General features: G+C 38.1%; 1 protein-coding gene across 15 annotated transcripts in view; it reads right to left on the reverse strand.

Annotated features, from left to right (window-relative positions):
* The window catches only part of nbeaa (neurobeachin a), a 79,349-nt gene that overhangs the window by 40,111 nt on the left and 11,629 nt on the right, over window positions 1-27,609 (reverse strand). For all 15 annotated transcript variants that reach the window (XM_088440282.1, XM_088440281.1, XM_088440280.1 and 12 more), the window contains exons 2-9: window positions 10,952-11,183; window positions 6,713-6,813; window positions 6,246-6,341; window positions 6,044-6,165; window positions 3,033-3,159; window positions 2,788-2,907; window positions 2,129-2,275; window positions 779-976 (exon numbers count right to left, since the gene is read on the reverse strand). In XM_088440282.1, coding sequence (XP_088296408.1) covers window positions 779-976; window positions 2,129-2,275; window positions 2,788-2,907; window positions 3,033-3,159; window positions 6,044-6,165; window positions 6,246-6,341; window positions 6,713-6,813; window positions 10,952-11,183 — 1,143 coding nt within the window. The remainder of the gene's footprint in view (window positions 1-778; window positions 977-2,128; window positions 2,276-2,787; window positions 2,908-3,032; window positions 3,160-6,043; window positions 6,166-6,245; window positions 6,342-6,712; window positions 6,814-10,951; window positions 11,184-27,609) is intronic.

Genomic DNA, 27,609 nt, shown 5'->3' on the forward strand with positions numbered 1-27,609 from the left:
TGCCCAAGCGCCCCTGCCTGGTTTTTATTCATTCAGCAAAGCATTGCACATTACAAGACATAACAAAAAGAGCCAGTCGGGCGCCACCAACAGCTGGGCCAAGGTCCCAGCTCACACTCTCCTGCGTCAACAGCTTCATCTAAGGACTGGGGCAAGATGAACTAGGACTGCACACATGGATAGCAATGCACACTATTCTAGACAAGAAATAAGCACATAATGATAACTACCTAATATATGATTTCCTTCACATCATCTAAAGATATGAAAATGTTTATGGACATGAGTAGAAACATGTACATTTCTTTTTCGATAGATTGAATAATTTTTATGTAATACCTTCAATAAAATGTATTTAAGGTATGAATCTACAATGCAACTTATAATATTAAATAATTTGTGAAATTAAATTAAGATTTCGTTTATGGAACATTAACCACTAAATAAATATTTGAAACGTCAAATTTAAAGAACGTAATCAATCTAAAATGATTTACTGGTAACTTTAACATTAAAAGGGTAATGTAGGCTTATTTATTGTATCAAATATTAGTTAATCAAATAAGGAAACAAAATAGATTGGACGTGAATATGTGAATGATTATTTTCTTGATTAAAAAAACAAAACAAAATCTAAAACGAAGTCCAAAAACACCAACGAAGGGAAAAAAAGCACAATCAAGATGCTTTTTACCCGCACTCTGGAAAATGTCAACTTTGAGTCTCGCTGCGACCTTCACTTGGCATTCTACACAAACACACACATGCACACACTAACCTGCAGCATGAGGGCATGCGGCGAGTGCACAAAGATGGAGGCATTCTCTCGCGGCGATGACTCCAAGCAAAGCTGCGCGTCGGTGGCCTTGGCGTTGTACGTGAAGGAGATGGAGCTGGCCAGTTTGCCGTCATACAGAACCTGCTTGTGGTGCTCAGCCAGATGGATATCGCTCTCAGATTTGAACTTGAACGTGCTCTGGGGGGAGGTGAAAGGTTAAATTGTGGCTGGGGGAACATCTCAGCAGACACAAATATAATCTGCTATAACCCGCAGGTGTGGATGGTTGTACAGGTCCCAACTATAAAACTCTAGCTCCTATTTGCATGAATTTAGAAATGAAAGCATGAGGTGATTTTGAACCTCTACCTGTTTTGACTTCATTATTAGTCTCTTAGTGTTGTTCTTTGATTGCTTTGTCTTTGATGTATCAAGATCAAAGGTCCAAATTGGGTCAAAAGTGTTAAGAGGAGAACATGAGGGGCTGGAGGGACTCTATATTTTTTGTAAGGAGTCATTGTAACCAGTGATGGGTTGCAAATACAGCTCAGCACCAATAGAATAAATTAATATCTTCTCTTTTGCAGTGATCTGACGAAACAATGTTGAGTAATATAAAGTTTAGTAAACGCTATATGAATGAAAATACACATCTGGGCTGTGTCACTCATGTGTGTAGATTCATTCAACTGAAGTGAGAGAAGAGTCTGACTCACTCTGCTTACTTAAACTTGCAGGACTCATTGCTTCTACTTTCAAGCAGGGAAGAGTAAAATCACCTAGGCAGGGTAGACACATTTACCAGGCAGTAACTATGGGACAGGATCTGTTTTTATAGCTTGTTGGCCCAGAAGCGTAATGACATATACAGGAGAATACATTGCCATTCAAGCGACTGTATTATAGAAAAACAGCCAGACATTGTGAGAAAGCCAGCCAATGCTTCAAAATAAACCTTAGGATATCAAAGATCTATGACACGAACGGCCTTGGTACACTTTTACTTTGAAGTTCCTCCCGGAAGCAAAGTCGCAACAACGTTATACTACTCTTTACCTGAGCAGCATTTGATGTACACAACACTGCTCTTTTTTGTCGATTGACATCCTTTTTTCTTTGGTTGAGTTGTTTTTTCATGTAGTGTGATATCATGTGGGTGACCAACAATAACTCGGTGTTCCAACGGTTGACCGCAGTCGACTCATTGCGCATCCCTGGTGTAGAGTCTTTGCCTCAGCAAGTCCACATTACCCTGTCATTCTTATTCAGTACACTTATATTTCATAAGATGAATTTGATTATTTTGTGATGTCAGCAATGCAGATTCTGAATCATTCAATCACATCCCACCTTGTATCCAGGTCCCAGCTGGTGAATGGCAAAGATCTGAGCGGGGTTGAGCGCCTCACTGAAGACGTAGATGGCACCAAGCTGGCCGCAGAACACTCGGTTAGCATCGGCCGTCTCTGAGGAACCCAGGAAGCATTTGTCGTAGCTCTGAGTGAAATGAATAATGTCAGATTACTCTATTAGCACGAAAGGAGACTGGATGAAGAAATTGACAGTGAACCAGCAAGAACTGAAGAAAAAAAAAAAGTCAACTCAATCGACAATGATGAACACCTGGACAAGGCACAAAAGGGTTGGAGGAAGCTGATTGGGTGACACAAGGGACGGGGTTTACAAGCATAGGTGAACGTAATTAAACTAAACAAGACACTGACGACAAGGAAAAAAAAACATGACAAATAATATCTAAACAAAGCTCAAAAATTCAAACCAGGAACATGACTTCAGGTGAAATGATAAAAGACAAACTCCACAGTGATTGATGACATCATTTTTAAATCCACCACACAGATTTTGGCTTACACTTTGTTTACTTTGCTAACGCCACCACCCACCACCCCGCCCTGCAGCTTGGTATTTTTTTGCTTCTCGCCCGTGTTGGACAGCGGCCCGAGGGCGACTCAGTTAATGGACAAAAATGTCGGCAGCGTTTTCCTTACGTCATTAGTGTTGACATGCCAAGCCATGTCGCCATAGGAAACTAACTGCCCGTTGACATAGCAGCGGATCTCAGAGTTCCTCCAGCGGTTGTAGATGTGCACGATGCTGATCATGTACCACTGAGACACACACAGGTTAAAAAAAATTAATCACACAATCTTGTGTTCTCAAACCTCATTTGATTAAAACATATATACATCTAAGTGCGACTAACAGGTTTTGTTCATGTGTTTGTTTTTCTTACCTTTCTGGGCTGAAAGTCGTACTTGACGCAGTGTTGGAAGCCTTTTCCTTTGGACTTGAGGGAGGTCACAATCAAACAGTTGCCCACAAAGTGAGCTGAGTAACCGATGCCTTTACTGGTGCGAAAGCTGCAAAGTATATTTAAAAAAAAAAAAAACAACAACAACATTACATGATAACAGCTACCTTGCAGAAAAGAAATAAATTATACACAGCCCCCCCCCCAAAAAAAAGATCAAGTTATATGGTTTTATCATAGGCTGTTTTTGTCAGATATGAGCCGAAATGCAAAGCTTTCTGCGTACCAGTCGATCTACATCAACAAGTAGATCTGCTGATATTTTTTAAGTATAATGCCTTGAAGACTTGTTTATATACTGGTTGTTTAAAAAAAGGGCACTAAATAGACGCGTTTGACTAATGAATAATCGTGATTAATAATCGTGATTTCAATATTTACCAAAATAATCGTGATATATTTATTTTGACCATAATAGTTCAGCCCAACCTCCAACAAAAACAAGATTTGCACAATGTGAAATAATCCACAAAGTCAATGAAAGCTCAGTGCAGGCTTGCTCATGTACTGAATAGGAATAAAAACTACTAGGAAATAAACACAAATATAGTCCATGAAATGCTTGATCACATGTGTAGTCACAATGTACTGTATCTTCACTATCAAAATACAATAAGTCCCAAAAAAAGTTCACACAGGAAAAAAATAAAAATAATAATCCAGCACTCTCTGACGCACACTGGACAATGTAGTTGTCATGTGATTACTCTTCACCATTATTCATAATAACAGAAACTTGGCAAAATAGTACAAGCACACTTTACAAATAATCCATAGACTCCCAAAAATGTTCAGAGCATGCACAGCCACATAGCAATGGACACGCGATATACTACATGTCATGTAATGGATATGATTGCTCCTCTTATCAAGTAATCACTACTACATGAGAAAGAACATAAAGACTCGAAATAATCCATAGTCAACTATAGCCCATAAAGTCAGCCATAGCCAATAAAATCAACAATAGCCCATTACCGATTGTCATGTGCGCAATGTTTACGTCATATGATGTGTTATTTGAGAAAGGGGCCTCCAAGCACAATTGAAATAAGCAAGACAACAAGAAATAAAAAATAAAAACATCCCCTTCTAAAAGTAAAATAGAAACAAATAAGGTAAATCTAGCTTCCTCCTCCTGCTGCTGCTTGTGGGTATCGTCTGGGAGTGTGTTATCTGCACACACAAGATGAATGAAAAACAAGATGGACGACAACAGCAAGGGCCTGCTGGCCCATGATAAGAGGCAGCAGGGCCGGAAGGGGAGAGGGGAGTGAGTGAGGGCACCTACCACCTGACAAAACTGTTGTCAAAGAGATACACACAGGTGTTTACCATGCCTGCTTCATTCTTTAGCATTTCATTTAACAGAGCTATAAGAAACAATGTATTTATTCGCCATGCAGTAACAATGAATTTACAGTAACAATTGCTGTAACAATTGCTTTTAACACAACACGGAGTGAGAAGTGAGTGTTCTTATGTGAAAATTCAAACCACAGTACCAGAGGTCGCCAACTACCAATTGTGGATCAATTGGTACCGGGCCGCATCGGCCGCACCCGAAATAATGATGTTTTGGAACTGACTTAGTTTATCCTTTAACAGTTCGTTCATTTGTTCCTTGTTTGGCTTGATCTTTGTTTTTTTGGCGCCACCTCTGGCTGGCATTGAAATTACATTTCATAGTGAGGAAAGACGATGTTGCTTCATTTGAGAGCAGTCACTGTCGGTGACAGACATGGTTCTGTCTTTGTGAAATCTGTCCCACGAGTGTCTGTAAGTTGTACTTTCTTTGTAAGAAAGCTTTGTAAGAAATCTATTTTTGATAATATGCCCAAATTTAGTTTTTTGTTGATCCAATAACTTGTGACTGGATAACATGCTAGCTAATGTTAGTTCTTATATTCAGCATGTTATATAAGGCTGCCTTGTATGCGTTTAGCTCATTAGCATTTTTGTTTGTGACAGGTATTTCCCTTTGGCATATGTTGGCATATGCAAAGGCTTTGCATTGATACGTATTCATTTGCATTTTATTAATGTTTTGTATTGAAGTTAATAGCTTTTGTTATTCAGTTATATGATTGATTTAATCAATGCAATTTGTGTACATTTTGAGGCGGCAGCCTCAAAAGTATTTTCGAGACTCATTATTTTGTTGTTAATGGTGAGCTCATATTTTATATTTTATGCGCACTTTATATTCGCTTTTACCCCCCAGACCGGTCCGCAATAAAAATTTCAAGATCTCAAGCGCTGACCAGTCCATGGTGATAAAAAGGTTGGGGACCCCCCGCTATGAGCGGTAGGTTGAGGTTGTTACAGCATTATTTTCAATGAAAGAAGCAAGCACATTGAACCAACATCTGAGTCCATCCTTGGTCACAAACAGGAATATTACTAAAAGTGAGAGGATAATGTAGTTAGAGGTTATGATGTCTCCATCTGATTCAGTTAAGAGTGGCAAGGTATGAAGCGGAGTGCTCTGGGTAGAGAACACGGAAAGGTATTCCATGTGACTCGTTTATTAATTGTGGTCTTTTGGCATATACACGCAATCATAAACTTAATGGAAAATGGAGGGTACACAACTTCGGGTATTTATGGCAAAATAAACTCAAGATGCATCGCTAGGAAAAAGAAAAACAACTGCTTGGAGCGCATTCAAGGTTATACTTGTGAGGCGTTCACTGCTCGCAATTTGGGAAATCTAAAACACACTTAATTCTACCTGCAACAAATACAAAACTTGCGGATATGAACAGAAAGAAATATGAAGAATTCGCAAAGATGAGATTTATTCTGTTTCGCTAGTTTTTACATAGTCGCCAAACTGTTGGTGCGTACTATACACAGTAACATAGAAAATACCAGAATTTGCACAACACGTATCTATTCACCAAGATAAAATCTGCAACCCGTTTACTCACCAGTAAAGGTACGGCTTGTCTTTGTCCACATTGATGTTGTTGAGTGGATCTTGCCGGAACCACGTATTGATGGTGAAACCGTTCTGGTATGGCCACTTGGTGATGGGCGGCAAAGCGATGGCCTTGAGTCAAACAGACGGGAACACCATGCTTACAACCGAGCGTTCCTAATAAAGACGGACGCGAGTTACGAATCACATACTGCCGCGCTGCGTCCGGGGAAATTGAAGAAGGTGTCGGGGCCATGACGCTGAGGCATCTGATTCAACACTGACAGCAACTTGATGGCGTGTCTGGGCTGCAAAGAGGAGAGAATTGTGAGTGAAGGAGTTTGAAGAGGTGTGATTGACGTTTACAAATTGGTACACGCTCCCTTGTGGAGGGAGAACAAGGTGTGACATCACATCTCCATCACAAGCCACCGGATCAATAAGCCCCTCAGTCACCTCTGCCTCATCAATACCATGGCTACTCGATATCGACCTGTCTGTCTGTCAGGGAAGGTCTTGCTGTAGAAAAAGAGTTTGACTGCAGAAATTGGGATGTCTACAATTGGACTCCACTATGTACTGTACACTTTGTCTTCACTAAGTTGTGCGGATTGTTGAGGAGTGAAATAATGAACATTTCCGCTCCAATATATTTAGTGTAGTGCAGAGCCATGCTTACCCAGATGTCATTGTTGCCCCTCAGCATGCTGAACAGCAGCTTCAGCTCCTTGACCGTGATGCTGTAACTGGCCATGACACCCAACATGTCGACCAGCAGATCTGCTTACACAAACCAATAAAACACCTAGTCAATTGAGCTGTCTTTCCTTATCACAAATATTTTTTAATAAATATTTTTTTTCCTTATTCCTTTAAAGCCTGAATTATTGATATTTAACATTACAAGGTTGAGTAAGCATCAAACTTCAAACATTTTATCATAAAAATAAATATGAAAATGTCATGATTAATGGTATTTCAGTGTTTTCTTCACAAATGATAAATTTGTAAAAGTATTACTTGTCTTCTAATTACCTCGCCAGAGAATCAATAAAAAGTTCATTTTTGTGCATTTGTGTGTGTGAGCGCGTGCCCTAAACAACCTCGACTAACGAAGCGCGGTCAACAAGCCAATATGCTTACTTATAGAGACTCTCCTTGTGTGCCATTAAGGCTGCATCAATATAATATGAATAGAGCAGCTCCAGATTTCATTAGAGGAAATAAACCACCACACGGTCGCATTGTGTGTATGTGTATGCTTGTGTGTGATCAATGCCTGTAGGTCATTGAGTGCTGCTGCATAAGTCAAAGCCGTTGTAAACGACATCATCCTGCAGAGACATGGTGAGGGAGGAGGAAGAAGGGCATGAATGGAAAAGTCAAGGTCGATGCAAATACTGTATGTCAAGAGACTTTACAATGGCGCGTGTGGAGTAGCAATTTCTGCCTATATATAAACTACACACATTTTCCTATGTGCGGTTTTGTTCGGGTGATAATGGCAAATGAATGAAATGTCTCACATACATTTTTGCTTTGACTACTTTGTGATAAACAAGCATTTAGATGTGTGTTTATTAAAAGGTAATTAAATAGTTAAAAATCAATTTATTATAATTATAATAAATCTGCAACACTTGTGTTAGAATAATTATTGCTAGAATAGTTGTAGATATAGTGATTATACATTTGCTACAAAATATTAATGCTCGCAATGAAGAAATGCTTTGCTGTGTGAATGAATAAATATATACTGAATGATAATAATGAATAAATAAACTGCTGATGTACTGCTAGCTATGTTGATGGTACGCTGGGAGAATGAGTGCACTGTTTATGGGAAAAGAACTGTCTTGTCATTGTTTTCTCTCAAGCAGAAGGAAGGCCGCTCAAGCCTGCCAGTCGGAGCGTTCCCACAGCTGTGACTCTTATCGATGTTTTTGCTATGCATTATCAGAATGTTTCGCTACGTATTTTTTCATACATGCATTAGTTTCTCACCCACATGATCACACATAGAAGGACAAGTACACAAGGTCCCGGCCATAGACTTGCGTTTTTTCCTGCCCTTTGAGGGCCGGGACCTTCATGTAGTTAGGGATCTCTGTATCAAATAAAAGTAAGGGGAGTCGGAGAGATTGGCAGAGCGCAGTAGAATTGTCCTTGGCCAGTTCCTCTCCGCTCCCCTCATGCATGAGTTGGGAAGATTGCCTTGTCTCCTTTTTTGTGTACAATTTCTTACAAATGTCTGACAAATGAACCTGACAACTTGCCTAGAGAGGGTTAAGATGATGGATGGATGGCTGGATGGATGGATGGATGGAAAGTCATGTCTTCAAGCTAGCTAGCATTACAGGTTGGAGTGTGTGTTGAATGTAATGAGATACTCTCTAAGGCAGTGGTTCTCAAAGAGGGTCTCAAAGGGGGTACGTGGATATATATATATATATATATATATATATATATATATACACACACACACAATTTATATATATACACAATTTATATTATATATATATATATATATATATATATATATATATATATATATATATATATATATATATATATATATGTATATATATATATATGTGTGTGTGTGTGTTAATTTCATTTTATTTGATAATTTTATTTTATTTGATTTTAAGTTTGTGAAGTATTCATGACTCTTCAGTAATGCAATCAATTTAACCACGTTAATCTATTTTTAAAAAAATGTATAACTTTGAAATTTGTCAAATTGGTTTTTGTGTCTGCAATTGCTTGTTAATGAGGCCAGCAAAGCTAAAGTGGCATTTTATTTTACCATGCTGTTTTTGATTAAATAATTGGCAGCAACCTGTTTGGGGGAAATTGAACCGATTTGTTAGAAGGAAGCGTGCAATTTTCTGAACTTCAGTATAGCTGAAAAGTAACAAATATCTTTGTTGTCAAATTGAATTTGTTGGCAAATAAAAAGGTCACTTATTTGGCTTAAAATGTTTTGTTTGTTTGGTTGGTTCCGCAAACATTTGCAATGTGGGTCCCTGAGTCCAAAAAGTTTGAGAACCCTGCTCTAACGTATACGTAATTATATATATCAATTTAAGTTGCTCCATCATTTATAAACAAGCTAGTAGAAGTTTAACTCCAAGTTTAATAAACGATGATTATAAAGTATGACAAATTTACATACCTGAAGTAAGATAAGCCATAAGTCAATAATAATTGTATAAGTGCAGCTAATTTAATGCTTGTCTACTCTCTCGATTTCCAGACCTAAATTCAGATCAGTAATTTCTCCCCCAAATCACCTGATTTGCCACCGCTTCCCCTGAAAATACGTCCCTACATTTGATAAACAAATCTTTTGATTTTTCATCATTCAAACTTGGCAAGTATGTACTTGCTGGTGTGATATGCCATGACTTATATATGATTTGATTAACTGGCTGATCGCAACTACGGTTGGTGAATAATCGACGAATAAAATACATATGTATAAATATAAAATTATAAATAGTAATCGTTTGGTGCGGACAGTCAAGGAAAAAAATACTTGAACTAAAAATTTGATACTGAAAATCGAACTGACTTTCCTGGCTAGACTGTTGCCTGCTTGAGATATACAAACAATTTCCACACACTCTTACACATGCACGCCTTAATGTTTACGCTGCGTTTACGACCCACAACTGAACTGAGCGGCTTAACATCTGGTTGAAAAGGCATGCTGTGGAAAAACACTTGTCAGGGGAATTGGCTGCCGAGTAAGCGAAGTCAGAGGATAAGTGAGGGAAGCATCAATTACACAAAAAGATCATCTGGAAAAAGGATATGATTGACTCACACTTGGCCTCCACTGAGTGTTGGAATACACTCAATTGCCTCGTTATTATAACAAAGCCACACACTACAAACTTGATGTGCACTCCAAATAATCTAAAAATACATTTTACAAAAAAATTCTAGCTTTTTGCTATACACGACAAAATCATTTGTAATGTGTATCCTTTAAAACATATTCTTATAATCAAGCAACTATCACAAAAAGCCTAAGCTTAAGTCATGCCTATGTGTGGACTCCAAAAACGTATTTTTTTATTAATACAATAAATATGTTTTAAGATCAAAACAAAATGTTTGACAATGTTTTAAGAGCATTTTTTTCAATAATTTTATTATAAGAATTGTACAGAAGCATGGAGCCACCAATATGGAGTAAACATGTACAATGTATTTCAAGTACGTTTGAATATTTTGAAGTACATTTGAAGGTGTTTTCAAATATACTCAAAAACATTGGCAAGTATGTTTGAACAAACAGTGTTCCCTTACTTTTCACGGTTGATGGGGACCAAAACCTCAGGGTAACTATATGCAATTTAATTATCAAGTTTAAAATTAGCACTTAGCATTTAGCAACACCAATAAGATCAAGAAGAATTTAGCTGGTTATAGATTATATCTAATCTGCCAGTAAAAAGAAAAAACAGAAAGCTTACCAAGAAAAAAAAAAAAAAAATCTCGCTGACACCACTTCAGCCAATTGCCATTCAAGAATGTCTATATCAGGGCTGGCCATGTCCTGTCCTCTAGAGCCACAATCAAGCCTGCTTTCAATGTTTCTCTTCAACCAACACACCTGACTCAAATCAGCGTCGTTATCCGGATTCTGCAAAGCATGCCGATGAGCTAATCATTAGAATCAGGTGTGTTAGTTGAAGGGACACATTGAAAACAGGCTGGATTGTGGCTCTCATGGACAGAACTTGACTACTCCTGGTCTATATTGAAAGAATGTGTAGGACACAGAAAAAAATCAGCAAGTTTAAGTGGGAGCAGGCATTTTGGAGCAAGTTCCCAGCATCAGCCTCAACCTAATCCTACTAGGGAATTTGTCAAAATAGGTTTTACCTCCGTCAGAAGCTCTCACCTGCAATCATGTCGTCCACCGTGCTCATCTTAAGCAGCACCTGCTGGATGAGGCCCACCTCTGTGCTGGTCTGCAGGTTGCGTACACTTTTGCGCAGGATTGCCGTGAACATGCTCCAGATCTCTGCCTGGCATGTCACTTCACAGTGCGACAGCAGCTCCACCATGCAACCAATGCTCTCTGCCTCCTGGATGATGAAGTTCATCTCCAGGTCGAACTCACCACCCACGAGCTGAGTGTTGACGAAGGAGAAGAAGAAGAAAGAATGTTAATACTGAGGTGTTTTTAAGAGTGTGATAACCCAATCTGCACATGGAGCTAATCTGCCAGTAAACTTTGAGATAAAACTTTGCAACTAAACTTTTGAGTTCAGACAAAAGATTGCCTTTTTTTAAACAATTCAGCTCCTGGGAAAGGATTTACTTAACAATATGAAATTTTCCAGGGATGCACAACAAAAAACCCCACAAAAAATCCTCAAGAACTACTTTCTAATGCAGAGTATGGCAATGCGGGGTTCGGCGCAGCAGGCGCCTCTTTAGCGCCGCCCTAGTGGCTCCCTGGGGCTGTTTTAAAAATGTATGAAAATAAAAAAAAGATGGTGGTATTATATTTTTTGTTTTCATATGTTTTACATAAATGCAACAAACATCCTTACATGATATATTTTGATTAATATGCACAAATGTAATTCTATGTGTTTGTATGTATTTGTATTTGTATTTGTTACCATTTGTGATGCATTTTTTTAATTTAATAATATTCATTTAAAGGGTTTAGGCGCATTTTTGGGGACTTGGAACGCATCTCGTTATTTAAATGTAAAAAGCAGCTGTATTTATGTAAGATTCAAGTTTCGAAATTAGATTTGGAACCACCACTGTATTGGTAACAGCCCTGAAAAAAAAATACAGTATTGGCCTCGCTCTAATTTTACAAACATTTCCAACAATTTCAGTTGGGTTTCAAAAAACTGTCAGTGATTTTGTCCAGTTTTCAATTTTAAACAAATTTAACCCTTGTACACTACTCAAAAGACAAAACTAAATTACAAATATTTTTTTGTTACTGAGGTCAGGGTGGAGAAGTGCATTTAAAGATGCTGTTGGTCGTTAATTTATTTCCAAGTTTTTAAATATTACAATTATTTAATGTGTTCCTTTTTAATGAAAACCAGTCTAAATCTTGCAGTGTCCTTGTTCGATTTCGAATGTGGTCTGCTCGTAAGGTGAACAGAGTAAAAATTTCGCAGTGTGGTTTGGTGCTATGCATGTGACAATAAATCTCTTTGAAACTTTGAATCTATAAGAATCATTCACTCAGAGAGCAACAATATTTTAATATAAGTCTTTTAAAATGGCTGACTCCTCTTTCTGTTCAAACATACACAAAAAAAGCAAAACACAAAAACATGAACACACCCACACATGCGCGCACACGAATACATACAGTACACACACGCACACGCACACGCACACGCACGCACGCGCAGACACACACACACACCCCTAATCTGGACTGTAGATATCGTCATCCCAACATGGAGTGCTAATGGCCTGCCTCTTAATGGCTGATGCAGCGTAATTACTTGTGAAAAGTATTGCAGTGTTTCACACACACAGAAAATACACTCACACACACACACACACACACAAACACAGGCCTGCGCCCACTTCAACCCTGGCATGCTTCACAATCCAGAAAGTGGTCGCTATGGTGACCAACAAGCTAAGAGGACATACGCACTCACACACGACTAGGAGGTTATTAAATGAAACCAAAAGAACCCCACAATGCATCACATTGGATAAAGGGACAAAGAAGAAAATATCAATAATAAATGCAGTGTACGGTGGTTTATTAAAAAAAAAAAAAAAAGAAGTAAAAAATAAGAGCTTTGTGTCTTTGATCCTAATCCAACAAGAGACTGAATGTTTTCAGGGATACATGCAGTTGTCATTTCGACCACATGGTAGAGCAAAGTGGAAGAATGTTTCCATTTCACCAATACCTGATGATCTAGATTTTAGAACCTATACCTCATAATTATGGAGGAGAAGCTGGGTAAAACCTGGACTGAATGCCAGCCAATGTCCATATTGACAAAGGATGAGATTTGCTGACGTGCCTTGAAACTCAATACTTATGATAAAGTAAAACCTTATCTTCAAGCTAGTTTCATCGATCCATCCATCCATTTTCTATAGCCGCTTATCCTCACAAGGGTCGCAGGCTTGCTGGCGCCTATCCCAGCTGACACTTAATCACAAAAACCTTTTGGGAGATTTAATATCTGACAAGGTGTTGAAAATGTAGCTCCTCAAGCCAGTTTCACTCAGCATCATAAAATTTGGTGAACATATTTATAAAAAATAGTCTCAAGAAGCCAGGCCTTAAAACAGGCGTACTCAAGCCTTTCGGAGACAAGCACCCCTTTTAGAAAGCAAATTTTCCAAGGATACAGCTCTCACTCATTTATATTGTAAAAGTGTAAAGAAAAAATAATACACCTAACATAACTCAGGTAAGTCCCATATACAAAAATTATATATCTTACTAAATGTATGCAAATTACGTAGGTTAAATCAATTATATAACAATTACAAATGATAATCCTTTCAATAAAAAACATTGATTGGATGCAAACGAGTATGATTGAAAAACATTTGTATATGCAACATTCACCAAAGGAAAAGGAAATACCTAGCACAAACAAATATGCTAACGAGCTAAACACATACAACGCAACAGAATAAACATACTGAAGATAAAAACAAACATTAGCTAGCATGTTATCCACAGTCACAAGCTGGACCAACGACTATTTTGGGTATATTGTATTAGCATAAATGACAACATTCAAACAACAAAAACACAACTCACAGTCACTCGTGGGCCAGATCTCACAAAGAATAGTGACGACGCGTGCGCATTGACAACAACTGCTCCCAACTGAAGTCACGCCATCCTTCCTCACCACAAAAAGCAATATCAACAGCGGTCAGAGGGTGCACCTACAAACAGAGACTAAGCCAAACAAGGCACAAATCTTAAAAGATAAACTGAATCAGTTCCAAAAAACCCAATTCACGGACCCCCTGCAGTCAGGCCACGGAACCCACTTTGAGAACCACTGATTAAAGAACATAGAAAGTCTGAAATTTTGGTTTGAAAAGTCTCAAGAGGTCATGCCGCAAAATACAACCCCAGAAAAACACTTTTGTTTATTTTGTTGTTTTCTGTAGGGGTCTATGATCTCACTGAGGCGTACTCCCGGCGGGTCAGTTAAGAGCTATCCATGCCAATGTGGTGCCAAAGCAAACATCCTCCAGCAGTTGGCCAAGACTACCATGCTGGGAGTTCAGCCATGCCAAAGAGAGCCTTTTGTGCCCCGGAGGTGGGCGGCACACATTTGAACTTTTTTGAGGTCTCCGCAGTGAACAAAAAGCTTCTGGTTCTTGCAGAAATTTGCAACAGCAGTATTCAAAACACAGCGGGTCATAATGGCTTATAAACATTTTTGGTATGCAATGATCAATGATACTAAGTGCACCTAATTGTATATTTGTATTACATTCAAAAAAATTCCTTGACAAATCAGATCAGTTTCATCCTTAACCAAAAATAACAAACTCAACATATAGCTCAGGTGTAAGAAATAATAAAAGTAATAAAAATAAATAAAAGTGATCAATTTAGGAGTCTCCACATCATATATATATATATATATATATATATATATATATATATATATATATATATATATATATATATATATATATATATATATATATATATATATATATATATATATATATATATACTTTTTTTTAACATATGTTAAATTTTCTTTAATGATTTATGTTTTTAATCTGTCACGGTTTTGGTTACTTTCTATGCTCTCTCCAGGAGATAGCCTCATGCTCACATGGATTCTCTTCTTCTACCTTGCAGTCAGTTGCCGGAGTTTGCGTCATTTCGCATTCGCTTTGGCCAGTGGCAACAAATATATTGGCTCTTACGTTCATGCCCAAAGGAGGTTTTTAGAAGCTAGTTTTTTCTAACAAGCGCCTGAAAGCGAGGCATTTTAACACAGATATATTTTGGGTGACACTTGAGATATTTTTGCCTTTCTGTCAAATCTCTGAGTGCTGATTTGCCTGGATAAATTCTGTTTCTGACAGCTGGATCACATGTGTACTGCATGGAGTGTTCAAATGTCTGACAGCTGTCCACTATTCCAATACAGCCATTTGATTGTGCAGGTGAACACTTTGTCCTCATATAACAATATACAGCATAATGGAGAGGTTTTTTTGTTCAACAAGTATTTAAAAAAGATCTGAGGTGTCTTAATAAAAGCTCCTTAACATTGGGTTGAAATTCATGCAATGTAAGGAATGACAATCACATTTAAAATCCACTGGTCTTACTGATAGAAATATTTTTGGAAAAACTACAAACAAAACTATCTTGTGTCTATTTCTTAAAAAAAATCTATGTCTATCTCTATCAATCTATCTCAGTGGTAGTGTCATATCTGAACCAAGAGGCTGTGGATTCAATTCCCGAGCATTGTGACCATGATAACCTGTCCTTGAGCAGACACTGAACATCCTCATGCTGCGTCATCAGTAAGTAAGTTGTAAGAGATTCATGCACATGACATAGAAAAAAATGCTGTATGTGAAGAACTATTTCAATCATTTACCCATTTTTAAATATTAATTAAGACTTTAAAAAAGCAACAAGCAAAAATCCGGTAACTATTTTTCTAAAAGGCAGAAATTCTAGCGACCGTTTTTCAGAAAAGCTAATAGCAAGCAAATTACTAGCAACAAATACAGTCATGACGATTTTCTAAGCAACGCAGCAAGCAGTACTGTCGTATTTTTTTTTAAAGCATAAGCAATAATCTAGCACCTATTTTTCAAAAATGACGCAGGCACACAGTCAAAAATTTTTCAAAGACTGTGCTTATAAAAAGAGTCAAAACATCTATCTAGTGATTTTTTTTAAGCGAAAAGAAAAAAATGAATCACGATTATTTTTTTAAAAGGCAGCGAGCAATCATCGAGCAACTTCCCTCCAAAAACAAGCAATGGATCAAGCAACTATATTGCAGGAGAGCAGGTATCTTACAAAACTAGCTCCTGTTCTTTGAAAAAAAGCAACCAGCAACAAATATAGCAACATAAAAAAAAAAGAAAAAAAGGCGAACTAAAAAAAGCGAAAAAAAAGCAACTAGCAACAACAGCGAGTTTTAAAAAAGAAAAGAATGGGAATAATGACTTCTTAAAAAAAAGTGACAAGCAACAAATTTAGAGACTTAAATAAAAAGCAAATAACAATCAATTAAAATAATATATGAAAACCGTGACAAACAATAACTCTCCCACCTTTCACAAAAGCCACTTCAAAAATCTAGCAACGTCTAAAAAGTGTCTAGCAATAAATCTAGTGGTTATTATTTTTTAAAATGTTACAAAAACAACTATTTTCTTAAAAAAGACACTAATGCTAAACTGCGCTAACAATGTTTAGCATTTTGCTTTGACATGATAGCAGGCACACAGAGACAAACAACCATTTACGCAAGCAATCCACCTACCTAAGGGCTATTTGAAGTGTCCAATACACCCCACCATGCATGTTTTTGTTATGTGGGAGGAGAGTGAAGTGCCCATGGAAGAGCCACGTAAGCATGGGGAAAACATGCAAACGTCACCTAGAAAAGCCTAGGGGGGGCTGGAATTGAACCCAGGACTTCTTAATGGAATAAACCATTGCTTGAAAATGGCATGCCTGTCACCAGCCTGGGTGCTGAGTCACTGGAGGCAAGCAGACTGAATCAACATCCGAGTCCACACAGGAATATTGCTAAAATGAAGAGGATCATGTAAAAGTTATGATATCTCCAGGTGATTCAATTAAGAGTGCACCGGTTAGAGAACGCAAAATGGTATTTCATTTGACTCGCATATTAATCACAGTCTTTTGGCATATACACACAATCATACTCTTGGTGGAATATGGATGCTGCTGGTAAAATGAACTTGAGCTGCTGTCACGAGAAGGAAAAAACAACGGCCCGAGCGCATTTGCCATCTGCTTACTATGTGGGAAATCTGAAACAAACGTAATTTAACTCACAACAAATATATAATTTAGGAATATGAACACAATAAAATATAAGCTTAGGAAGATGAGATTTATTCTGTTTTACTCTAGTTTGTAATTGTTGTCAAAGTGTTTGTGTGTCTTATACACGGTAACATACAGTAGAAAATACCAAAATTTGACCCCCAAGTTAGGGGTGTGTCCTATACACAGGTGTGTCTTATATTTGGGGAATTACAGTACCGTGTTTTCTGCACTATAAGGCACACCTTAAAGCCTTATTTTTTTTTTAAAAAAAGCTGATATGCGCCTAATAATCAGGTGCGCCTTATATATGGATCAATAGTGAGATCGGGATTCGTAGATGGGGAATAAACTGATAAAGTAAGCTTTACCCGTTTCTTTTGTGTGTTTACAGTTGAATAAGGTTGGTCATATTGACAATGAGTTATTATGCTATTGAGAGTTTAGAGTTATTATTTGAGTTATTATTGTTATTACTTTCAGTATTACTATATTGTGATTGAAAAAGTTTTAAAATATGTCACTGATTGAGGGTGCGCCTTATAATCAGGTGCGCCTTATAGTGTGGGGAAAATATGGTGTTTATCTTTGGAAATTTTAAAAATATCATGAGCACAGCCTTTTAAACACATTTCATACAATTTATTTTTGTTCGTACAATATGCGTAAGGGAGCAGATCCTACTCGGCGGAATTCACTTATCGCAGGGCGGTTCCGTTCCACACTAACCGCAATAAACAAAGGATTACACTATTTGTATGTAAGTCCACTTGAAGCAACATTCGTTCGAAAGGAATATCAAAGCACGCGTACAAACATCAGCGCTGAGGGCTCATTCATTGTTGTATTCTATGAATGCAAATGGCAGCGCATCAAAGGAACCGTTACACCTGACTGCTGGCCACAACACAGACACCCGCTGCTAATTTGCTGGTGGAGTATCATCGACACACCGCCATCAAAGCCGGCATGCGGCAGCCATTCAGTCGCTTTTGTGTGGCTAGGAAGAGAGGCTCTTGGGAATGCCACATCACACGTTACACACTTAGCGTTTGGCCAAGTGGAGAGATGGCACTGGCGATTATTCAGGAAGCTTTACTGCTGCCATGGTGACACATAGACCCATTTTTTTTCAGAACTCACACATTTTTCAGCCTAAAACTGGTATTGTTTGAGTTTTTTTTTTTTTTTTCAATTTAATCCCGTGACCACAAAAATAACCCTGGTGGTGATTAAGCCACATGCTGCCTCGCCAAATGTCAAGACAAAGATGTAATTAACATGAAATGAATGTGTATTCTGAGAGGTTTAATGGATGATTAAGTCATTACTGGATAGTATCGGTGGGGGTTTATGGCATGAAAGACAACAGATGTGTCATGTCTTCATCCTTCAGTGATGATGATAAAGAATGACACAGATGCACACACACACACACACAAACACGAGAGGGGGTGGGAGGCTGAACTGCATTTCCCATGGGTCCTTGTGCCCACAGATGGCAGACGAGATGAAACAATTGACCCCTTGTGCCCCTAGCTGTTTTCGCTGAATTTCATTCGTGTGTGTGCGTGTGCGCGTGTGTGGGCGTGTGTGTGGGTGTGAGTGGGAGTGGTAGGTCTGAAGAGACATTATTTGACAAATGTCTAAACACAGATGAATTTCGCCTTTGTATTACAAAAGTAATTCTTTTTTTTACATTTCGGTAACTACGAGATAAAATGTTGCAGAATTGAGTGAATGGGGAAGAACAAGCTGTTCTGCATCACACTGAAATGAAGACAATTTCAAAATGTAACGACTACCAACAACTAGCGCTGCAACAAACTGTTCTATTCTACCAACTTCAATGTTTAGCTCGTTTTTTTTTTTTTAACATCTTGTAAACAAATTTGTACATTCCCAAAAAAGATTCATTTTCAGTTTTACGCATTAATAATGCCAATATTCCCAAATGATTACAGACATTTTGCAAACTGTATTGTTGTAAATATGTTTTTTAAATGTTTTTCTGAACAATGGGTGATGCGAGTGATGTAAGAAGGACAGTTGGACAATTAGTCAATAGTTTGTGTTTTCAACAGTTTGCATCCTTTCCTGTTTCTGTCTTCTTCTGTGGTTTGCGATTTCTAACATGGGGGGGGGGGGGGGGGGGGGGGGTAATTGAAGCTTCCAAGGATCCTTCAAAGGTTCATTTCCTCTAAGATTTATATTTGCAGAATTTTACATTTTTTTAGCTTATCTCTTTCTTTCAGTAAGACCACTGCTGCTATCAACGTTGCTACATTTAATCGTAACTGTAATGCAAATTAGAATTTTAAAGTCATCACTAACAATGTAAATTCTTGTTTGTCAGTTAACTACAATGGTACCTCTACCTACGATCGTCTCTTGTGACAAAAAATTCAGGTTACGAAACGCCTCGGCGGAAAAATATTGTCTCTAGTAATGAGAGGAAATTCAAGAAAAGCAATGTTGTTGGCATATAATATGAGACGCGAGACACCAGCGCTCTCGGTAACAAGACTGTAATGTAATACATTCCAACCCGTCTACTGTATTTGTTAGTTTGTGATGCATTTTTATCATTTATGAATATGCTGGCTGGCCCACAAACAAGAATTTGTTGCATCGATGTTTACTGTGGTCTTCCACTTTTCATCTTTATTCGTTTCATCCAAACTTCCCACCAACAATTTACATCGTAAAACTAACAACCATACAAATGACATTAGCTATGGCCAACATTGTATACAGTCACATAAAAACACATATGTAGCATACCACTTTGGGCTGTTGTGCCTGACGTTAGTGTTGTTACGACGTCGTAAGCACTTTACAATGACATCACACAGGAAGCACTTCACATGACTCCAAACTAAACTTAAGTAAGCTTACATGGTCAAAATAATCCAAAAACTAAATGTTATTGCTCCTGTGGACTTGGAAATGATTCCTGGATCACTGGAAATGTTAACTATAAACGTACAAATTAAACGATCTAAAAAAGTCTCCCTCTGCACTCATCACCAATACACCACCACCATCTCAAGGCAAACAAGTGAAATGCAGTCATATCGTCAACTGCTACAACTGATATAATTAATTTAAATTGTTACATGATATATTTTGATTATTATGCAGTAATGTAATATGCATTAGTCACCCCTTTTTGGTGCATTTTAATAATTTATTAAGATTATTATTTTAGAGGGCCAGTATGACTGTGAAGTTTTGAAATCAGAGGCTGGTACAAACTGGAGAGCGGATTTGCTTGAACAACACAAAAGATCCAGCTCAGGAGCACCTGAAGGCACAACAGAGGTGTGAAGAATTGCATCGTATAATTGCACTTTGAACGCAAGGGACAGTCAATGTACGTTTAATTGCAGCTGGAGATGAAACCTGGAGCTTATATCATTCATACAGGAATAACTGATTTTATGTATGAGTTCATTTACAAATTAGCTATTTGCTGGCATTTTCTTTTCGCATATTTTATGCATAAACATGATCCAACACCCTACGGGCATAGAAAAGGGCTCTCGCTTTCAATCAGTTCGCGTGATGGTGTCAAAGGGGGACGCCACGCAACCGAGGAGCTGCTAGCACCAATTTAGTAAGGAAGCTTATATTTGATTAAAAATAAGAGACACACGCATGCATACACGAACTCATGCACACACACACCCACACACAGGTTGCAGGCTTAAGGCCTCCTCTGGTTTTCATTATGGTATGTCAGAGGAAGAAAACACATTGCTAGCATTGCGATTTTTTCAGGTGGCATATAAGATAACTTTCCACAAAGCTGTCTAAGACAAGAAAACGGTTGTTGAGACTAACTGAAAATATAAGTTATGTAAATAGATTAAAATCTCGTTTAACAAATTATATAAGTGCACTGACTAATTTAGTTGTGCCATAAGAGTTTTTTTTTTTTTTAAATATTTCATTAAAAACCATACTGTATTTTCCTGACTATAAGGCGCACAGGTATATAAAACGCGGCAGCAAAAATGAGAAAGAAAAAAAAAAGATTTCTGGCACAGACAAACCGCTCAAAATATGAAGAAAAAGTCGCCACTTATAGTCTGAAAAATATGATAATTCTACAATATTTGGCTCAATTAACCCATAGAAAGAGAAAACACATACAGTATCATTTCACAGGTAATGTTGCATAGTGTGTAAAATTTAATTTAGTGAAGCTTTCCCACAAGTGCTAATGTAGCAATAACTACTTTTGATAAAAAGTCTAGAAAATTGTGACGCTCAAGCATCAAAGCCAAAACACAGTGTTAGATGTCAAATTATGACTCAGATGTTCTCCAAATTCCAAAAGTAGAACGAAAAAAAAAACTTGTGATCCAAAAATAATCCAAAAGGGAGCTGAGTTGAAAGCCAAGAGAAAAAAAACAACACTTACAAGCATCTTAAGAAAAAATACATCAATCAATAAAAAATAAGACATATTGGAAAGTCATGGTAGGGCCCTGTGGACACACCGATGCATCAGGGGAAATCAATCACAACATGTTTGACTGGCATTAAACAATGCTGAGAAGAAAATTAACACACACACACACACACACACACACACACCGACTCACATATTAGTGTAGTTGAAAATGTCCGGCCGCAACATGATTGGCCCAAGCAGCTTAGTCATGCTAAGCCTCATCACATGCTGTCAAAAGACAAACAATAAACATTTTTGCCAGCCCTCGCGTTGACCTATTCGATGCAAACTTTGATTGACAGCAGGGTAGACAGTTAGACAAACGCAAGGCTGGGTGACCATTTGATGTGGATTCTACCTGCGGGTTGCCCTGAAAACTGTAATCTGATGTCCCACTGATCTTTACCTTAAAATTAGGCGAACTATGTTAAGACCCTATCATGCTTCTTCTTTGACCTGTTGGAAACACAAGTCTCACTTCAGTGTATTTCCTCTCAAGGCACAAGAAAATAAAATTGCATTTATTGTACTGATAGAACGAAATAGGGAAGCAAATATTTGCTCTGAGCGAGAATCAAACTTTCTCATGAATTAATTTACATTTTTCTCCATTCAAACTTTAAGAGCTTGTTGGTCTTGTCATATCCTTCCTGGTAAAGGTTGACAGTCATGAGAGAGTTTAAATTAAATACAAATATTTTCAAGCAAGAAGCAGAAAGTCAGAAAAACAATATTGTTTGTACGTAAAGCTTGGATTGAACTGAACGTGGCTTGAGGCTGTTCAGCACAATTGAAGTAGCTTTCATTTGATTTCAGTGCAGTAAATATACCAGGCCACTAGATGGCAGTAAGTAAAATCATAGTTTATTTTTATCAGGAACTGTTGAGTTTCAATTTGGTAACTATCTGTGTTCACTCTCAAGTGTACTCTGAGTAGGCACTAGCTGGTACAGAGTAACGATATCCATCCATCCATCCATCCATTTTCTAGGTGGGAGGCACCCTCAACTGGTTACCAGCCAAATGCGTTTACAGTTGAACAAGGTTGGTCATATTGGCATTGAGTTATTATGCTATTGAGAGTTTTTATTTGAGTTATTATTGTTATTACTTTGAGTATTACTATATTGTGATTGAAAAAGTTTTAAAATACAGTGGTACCTCGGTACTCGACCATAATCCGTTCTGAGGTGGTGGTCGAGCACCGATTTGTTCGAACACCGAAACCAATTTTCCCATAAGAAATAATGGAAAGTAAATGTGCACAAGCAGTACATGATAAAGATAAAGATAAATAAAGCATTATAAACCATTTTGTATAATTTACTTACGTTTTGGAGAGTGGTTGATGGCATACAGGAATGGATGTGGAGAGGACGGGAGGGAGTTACTCCTTCCATGATGACGCTAGCTAACTGCGACGCCAGGTCGGACACTCGTACACCACGTTCATATTTTGCTATAATTTCCTTCTTCGGTTCAATAGTGGTCCTCATTGTTTTCCTCTTTGCCTTCCCCTTATCACTGTCTTTCTTTGGATCCATTATTAAGGGCTAGAGCAACACGAAAAAGTTTAAATCCGGGAAGAAATACTCGAACAAACGTCTTACTCCGCTGGGGGTCTGAGTTGAACTGGCGCTTACCCGCTGGCCGAGAAGGGCCGAGGAGCGCGTTCGGGTCGGCTCGGCTCGGCTCGGCTAGTCGAGAACCGAAAATCTGTTCGAGGTCCGATGCATTATCTACTTGAATTTTTTTGGTCGAGCACCGATTTGGTCGAGTATAGAGGCGGTCGAGTACCGAGGTACCACTGTATGTCATTAATTGAGGGTGTGCCTTATAATCCAGTGCGCCTTATATATGGAAAAAGTTTTAAAATATGTCATTAATTGAGGGTGTGTCTTATAATCCGGTGCACCTTATAGTGCGGAAAATACAGTACTTAAATGAAAATTATCCTAATCACTTGAATCAGGTGTGTTTGAAAGAGAAGGTTTGAAAACATGCAGGATACTGGCAAACAAGGACTGGAGTTCGACACCTGTGATTTAGTATGTCCAATACACCTGCCTTGCATGTTTTTGGAGTGTGGGAGGAAGCTGGAGTGCCCGAGAGGACTCACGCGGGTTCTGGGAGAACATGCAAACTCCACATAAGAAGACCGGAGCTAGGTGGCTTTGAACCTGAACTGGTTCCTGAACTGTGAGGCGGATGTGCTAACCACTCCGACATCGAGCCGGTCAGAGTAACAATATTGCTAGTAAATTTGACATACTGTACGCATTAACACAAACATTGTCAACAAACACCTCTCTAAGAAAGATGACGATTGGCTAATGTATCATACTGGCAACTACAGCAGAGGATAACTTGTCAGATTATTTTGCTTTTGGTATTAATGGCTGGTATTGGTACCCTCAACAGTACCCGATAAATTAAAAAAGCTGGTATCAGCCCAATACTGATACCTGGTATCAGGACTAGGCCATCCGATTGATTGGCACCAACTCCGAAGGAAATTAATTGAAAGCGGGTAATATAGCCACGTGTGTGGCGAGCCCATTGAGGGCAGTCAAGCATAAAACAAGCCCAGTCTGCTCATCAAGAAGAAGAAGAAACAGAAGACAAACAAGACGCTATAAGCCTCATTGTAACTAATAGTTAGCTACACTATTAGGTTTACTCATGCAATATTGTTGATACATCATCTGTAAGTGACTTTAAAGACACTATTACAGTGCAAAATAATATTATGTCAGTGTGAAATAAATAAATAGTAGTTAGTGTGTGTTGACCTTAAATGGATGGTAGGCCTAACGATTTTTTTAAATATCAGTAGTGACAGCCCTAAAACAAATGTTATGTCTTTCACTATACATGTTTTAATTATTCGGCCTGTTAATTGGTAATCTGTATGTTTTTCTGACAAAAATCAGCAGTGACACTAAACTGAAAATATCCATATACAGTAGGTTGGGGCCTAATCACGACTCACCCATTCCTAAGTTTTGGTACATGTTTTGTGACTAAAGAGAATACATTTTTGTCTCTTGGAAAATTAGTTATTTGACATGTTGGTCAACAAAAAGCGCATGCAGCACAATGGTCCCATTTTGCTTGGTTCTATTTGAAAGAATCGAACAATTGCAGAATCTAAGAAGTAACAACAGCGTGTGAAATTCTCAGGTGAATCAAAACTTCTGTTCTGTTTGAGACACTCCCTTCAGCACAAGAGCCTTAACACGCCTTCGGACCTCCACTCATGTATCACTCGGATGCATCATGGCATGCGTCTGGAAATCTGCGGAAATGCCAAGAGCGGGTTGAAAGGTTGCCCGATAAGCCCTGCAGACCTAATTCGGAGCAGGCTGCTGCCAGTTCCCCATCACTAATCTGTTTGTTTTGCCCGCTGATAGGACCCTTATGTGCGTGTAGCGCAAAAGGACTGTTACGTGCATTTGTATGAGCTAAAACAATGGCGAACAGTGTTCCATTGAGTCAAAAGCTGACCGAGGATCAGCGGTGCAGTAATCCAACATCATGAGACACAGCAGCCCATTTAGGCAACAAACTAGTTGGGCCTCAATTCACCACCCACCTCTGCAAACTGCTACCCACTGGAGGAAGAAAGCAAGAAGGCATGCTTATTAGGGACAGGCCAATTATCAGTCTGGGTTATTATAGGCACTTGCATTCGAATATCAGTATCGGCCTTCATGAAAAATCAGATGGCCAATTAAATATCTTAACACAGTCCTTCTGAAATAGTTGGGTGGGCCACCTGGGGGGGGGCACAAGGCGATGTCAGGGGGGGCGCCGAGCTCTGGGGAAAAGGCTTTGTTTTTGCCATGTGAAGTGAAATTGCTATAAAATAAGGATTGCAATTTTTTTTTCAGGCACTTTGATGCACTTGGTTATTTTTATCAATTTTAGACTAACCTGTAACATGTATAAACACTGTAAGAAAATAGTTAAGTTTTTGGAAATCGATTTATACTACTTATATTAATGTATATTAATGTTAAAAAGGATATAGTTTTATGTATACTTATACAATTTTTATAGATAGCTTATTTATAGTTGGCGCAGAGAGTGGGTGGGATTTGAAACGTTTACTTTTTTCTGGGCGGGGGCTTTGCAAAATATAATTGAGAAGCACTGTCTTGACTTGCTGGCATTTTGTTTTTGTTTGAAATTAAAAGAAAGACACTATGTGCAAGTTTAACTTTTTAATTATTTTTACATTTTCAAAAAATATATATACAGTATTTACATTACAAGTACCGGTAGTTATGGTGTTTAGTTGTTTAAATTTTCATTTAACTTTGTAAGGCATACGAATTATGATCTTTTGTTTTAATTTTATAACAAAGATGTCTGTTGTCAAAGTCCCTTTATCTCTATTGCTACTCATTCATTATCTCTCTGCACAAAACTATATTATTCGCTAAAAAAAATTATGAATTTGCCCCCTGCTTGGTTGTAACTATTGAAGAAAGTTCACCAGAAATGGTTTAAACTCAAAATCACCCCATATCAAACTTTGCGCAACAAAATAGTTGGATCAGAAGTTTTTTTTGTTGTTGTTGTTTTTTATTAAAGAAGGCCAATAAGGCCTGGTCAGACCTCAAAATCTAACCTAGGTTATTATTGTGTTCCTAGAAAGCACCTTCACCCAGAAAGCAAATCACTATCACGCATCATGCCATATGAGCACCCTGGGAACATCAGGCCAATTATTCGAAGGTGTATGTTTCATGGTATGTTGTTCCAATAGCAGGAGATCATAATCACAATAATTAGTACTGTATATCAAAATAGCATATTACAGTAACACGATATCATGATAGAATGACAAAATTACCACAAGAACATGTTAAAATGATAGCATGGAATCACAATAGCATGAACTCACAACGTCATGATTGAATGACAACCACATAATATAAGGACTTAGCAGTCAAAATGTAATTTTTGCTCATTTAAACACAATTTATTCCAATTTTTTCCAATCGGATTTTGCAAAAGGGTGTCTCAATTGACAGCTAGGACGATACATTAAGGGGTGAGAAAAGCAGAGGCTTTTGCCATGCAAACAGGTGGGAAAAAGTGCAATCTAAAGGCTTTTAAGGTGGAATTGAAACCTCAAATCTCTGAAGCGCGCCCGCAAAGCCAACTTCAGCGTCGTCATTGCGTCCCACTCTTGACGTGTGAGTGTGCGGAATCTCGCCGGCACGCGTTTTGCAGCACTTTCTCCAATTCTCACAATTCTCCAATACTTGTGGCAGTAAATGTAATCTACATACACTAGAACAGAGGTAGAGAATCCCAATAGATCCAAACTATCAAAATTCTTCCAAGCCTTTTTTAACAAACTCCTCATCTCTCCCGAGTGCGCATGCTCGCCCGGAGTTGTTTCCGGTATTTATGTCACGGTAGTCCTTTTCTGCCAAATCATGGAGGTGTTTGTACCATAGAATTTCCATAAGAAATAGTTCGTCCGCCATGTTTTCTGCCCGGTGCTTCCGCGCAGTAAATAAATTCCTGGAAGGTACGCGTCGCAGAAAATCTGGCCCGCACGGACACGGCATAAAAAGGGGGTGGTTGCTGAAATGACTTCATTTTAACGTGTGAAGCCATGCAAAACTCGCAGATGCGTCAAGTACAAACCATGCTGCCGCCCTTCTTGCAGGATTTGATCGCTTGGTAATTCTTAAGTTTAATGAATTAAGCTTGTGTTTGCCCCCTGGTGGTAGGATGACTGAAAGCACTTCATTTGATACGTACGTAGCCAGCTTTTTAAAGGTTAATATCGCCACGAATCATCTTAATTAATCGTGGCAGCCAATATTGTGATCACGTTTAAAAATCGATTAATTGTGCAGCCCTGGTCGATACTAGTATCGGGTGCTCTTTTAGAGCTGTTTAATTATCACAAAGTCAAAATTATAAATTGGAAGAGTAGAAAATTGCCATAATTTTATTAAATTTTATGGAAAAATGTTATATTGGAATACATAGGTATTTTCCAAAAATTATGTATTTTTTTTTATGT

This window comes from Hippichthys cyanospilos, chromosome 18 (assembly GCF_059441005.1).
Source record: "Hippichthys cyanospilos isolate Australia breed blue-spotted pipefish chromosome 18, RoL_Hcya_1.0, whole genome shotgun sequence".
Lineage (NCBI taxonomy): Eukaryota > Metazoa > Chordata > Actinopteri > Syngnathiformes > Syngnathidae > Hippichthys > Hippichthys cyanospilos.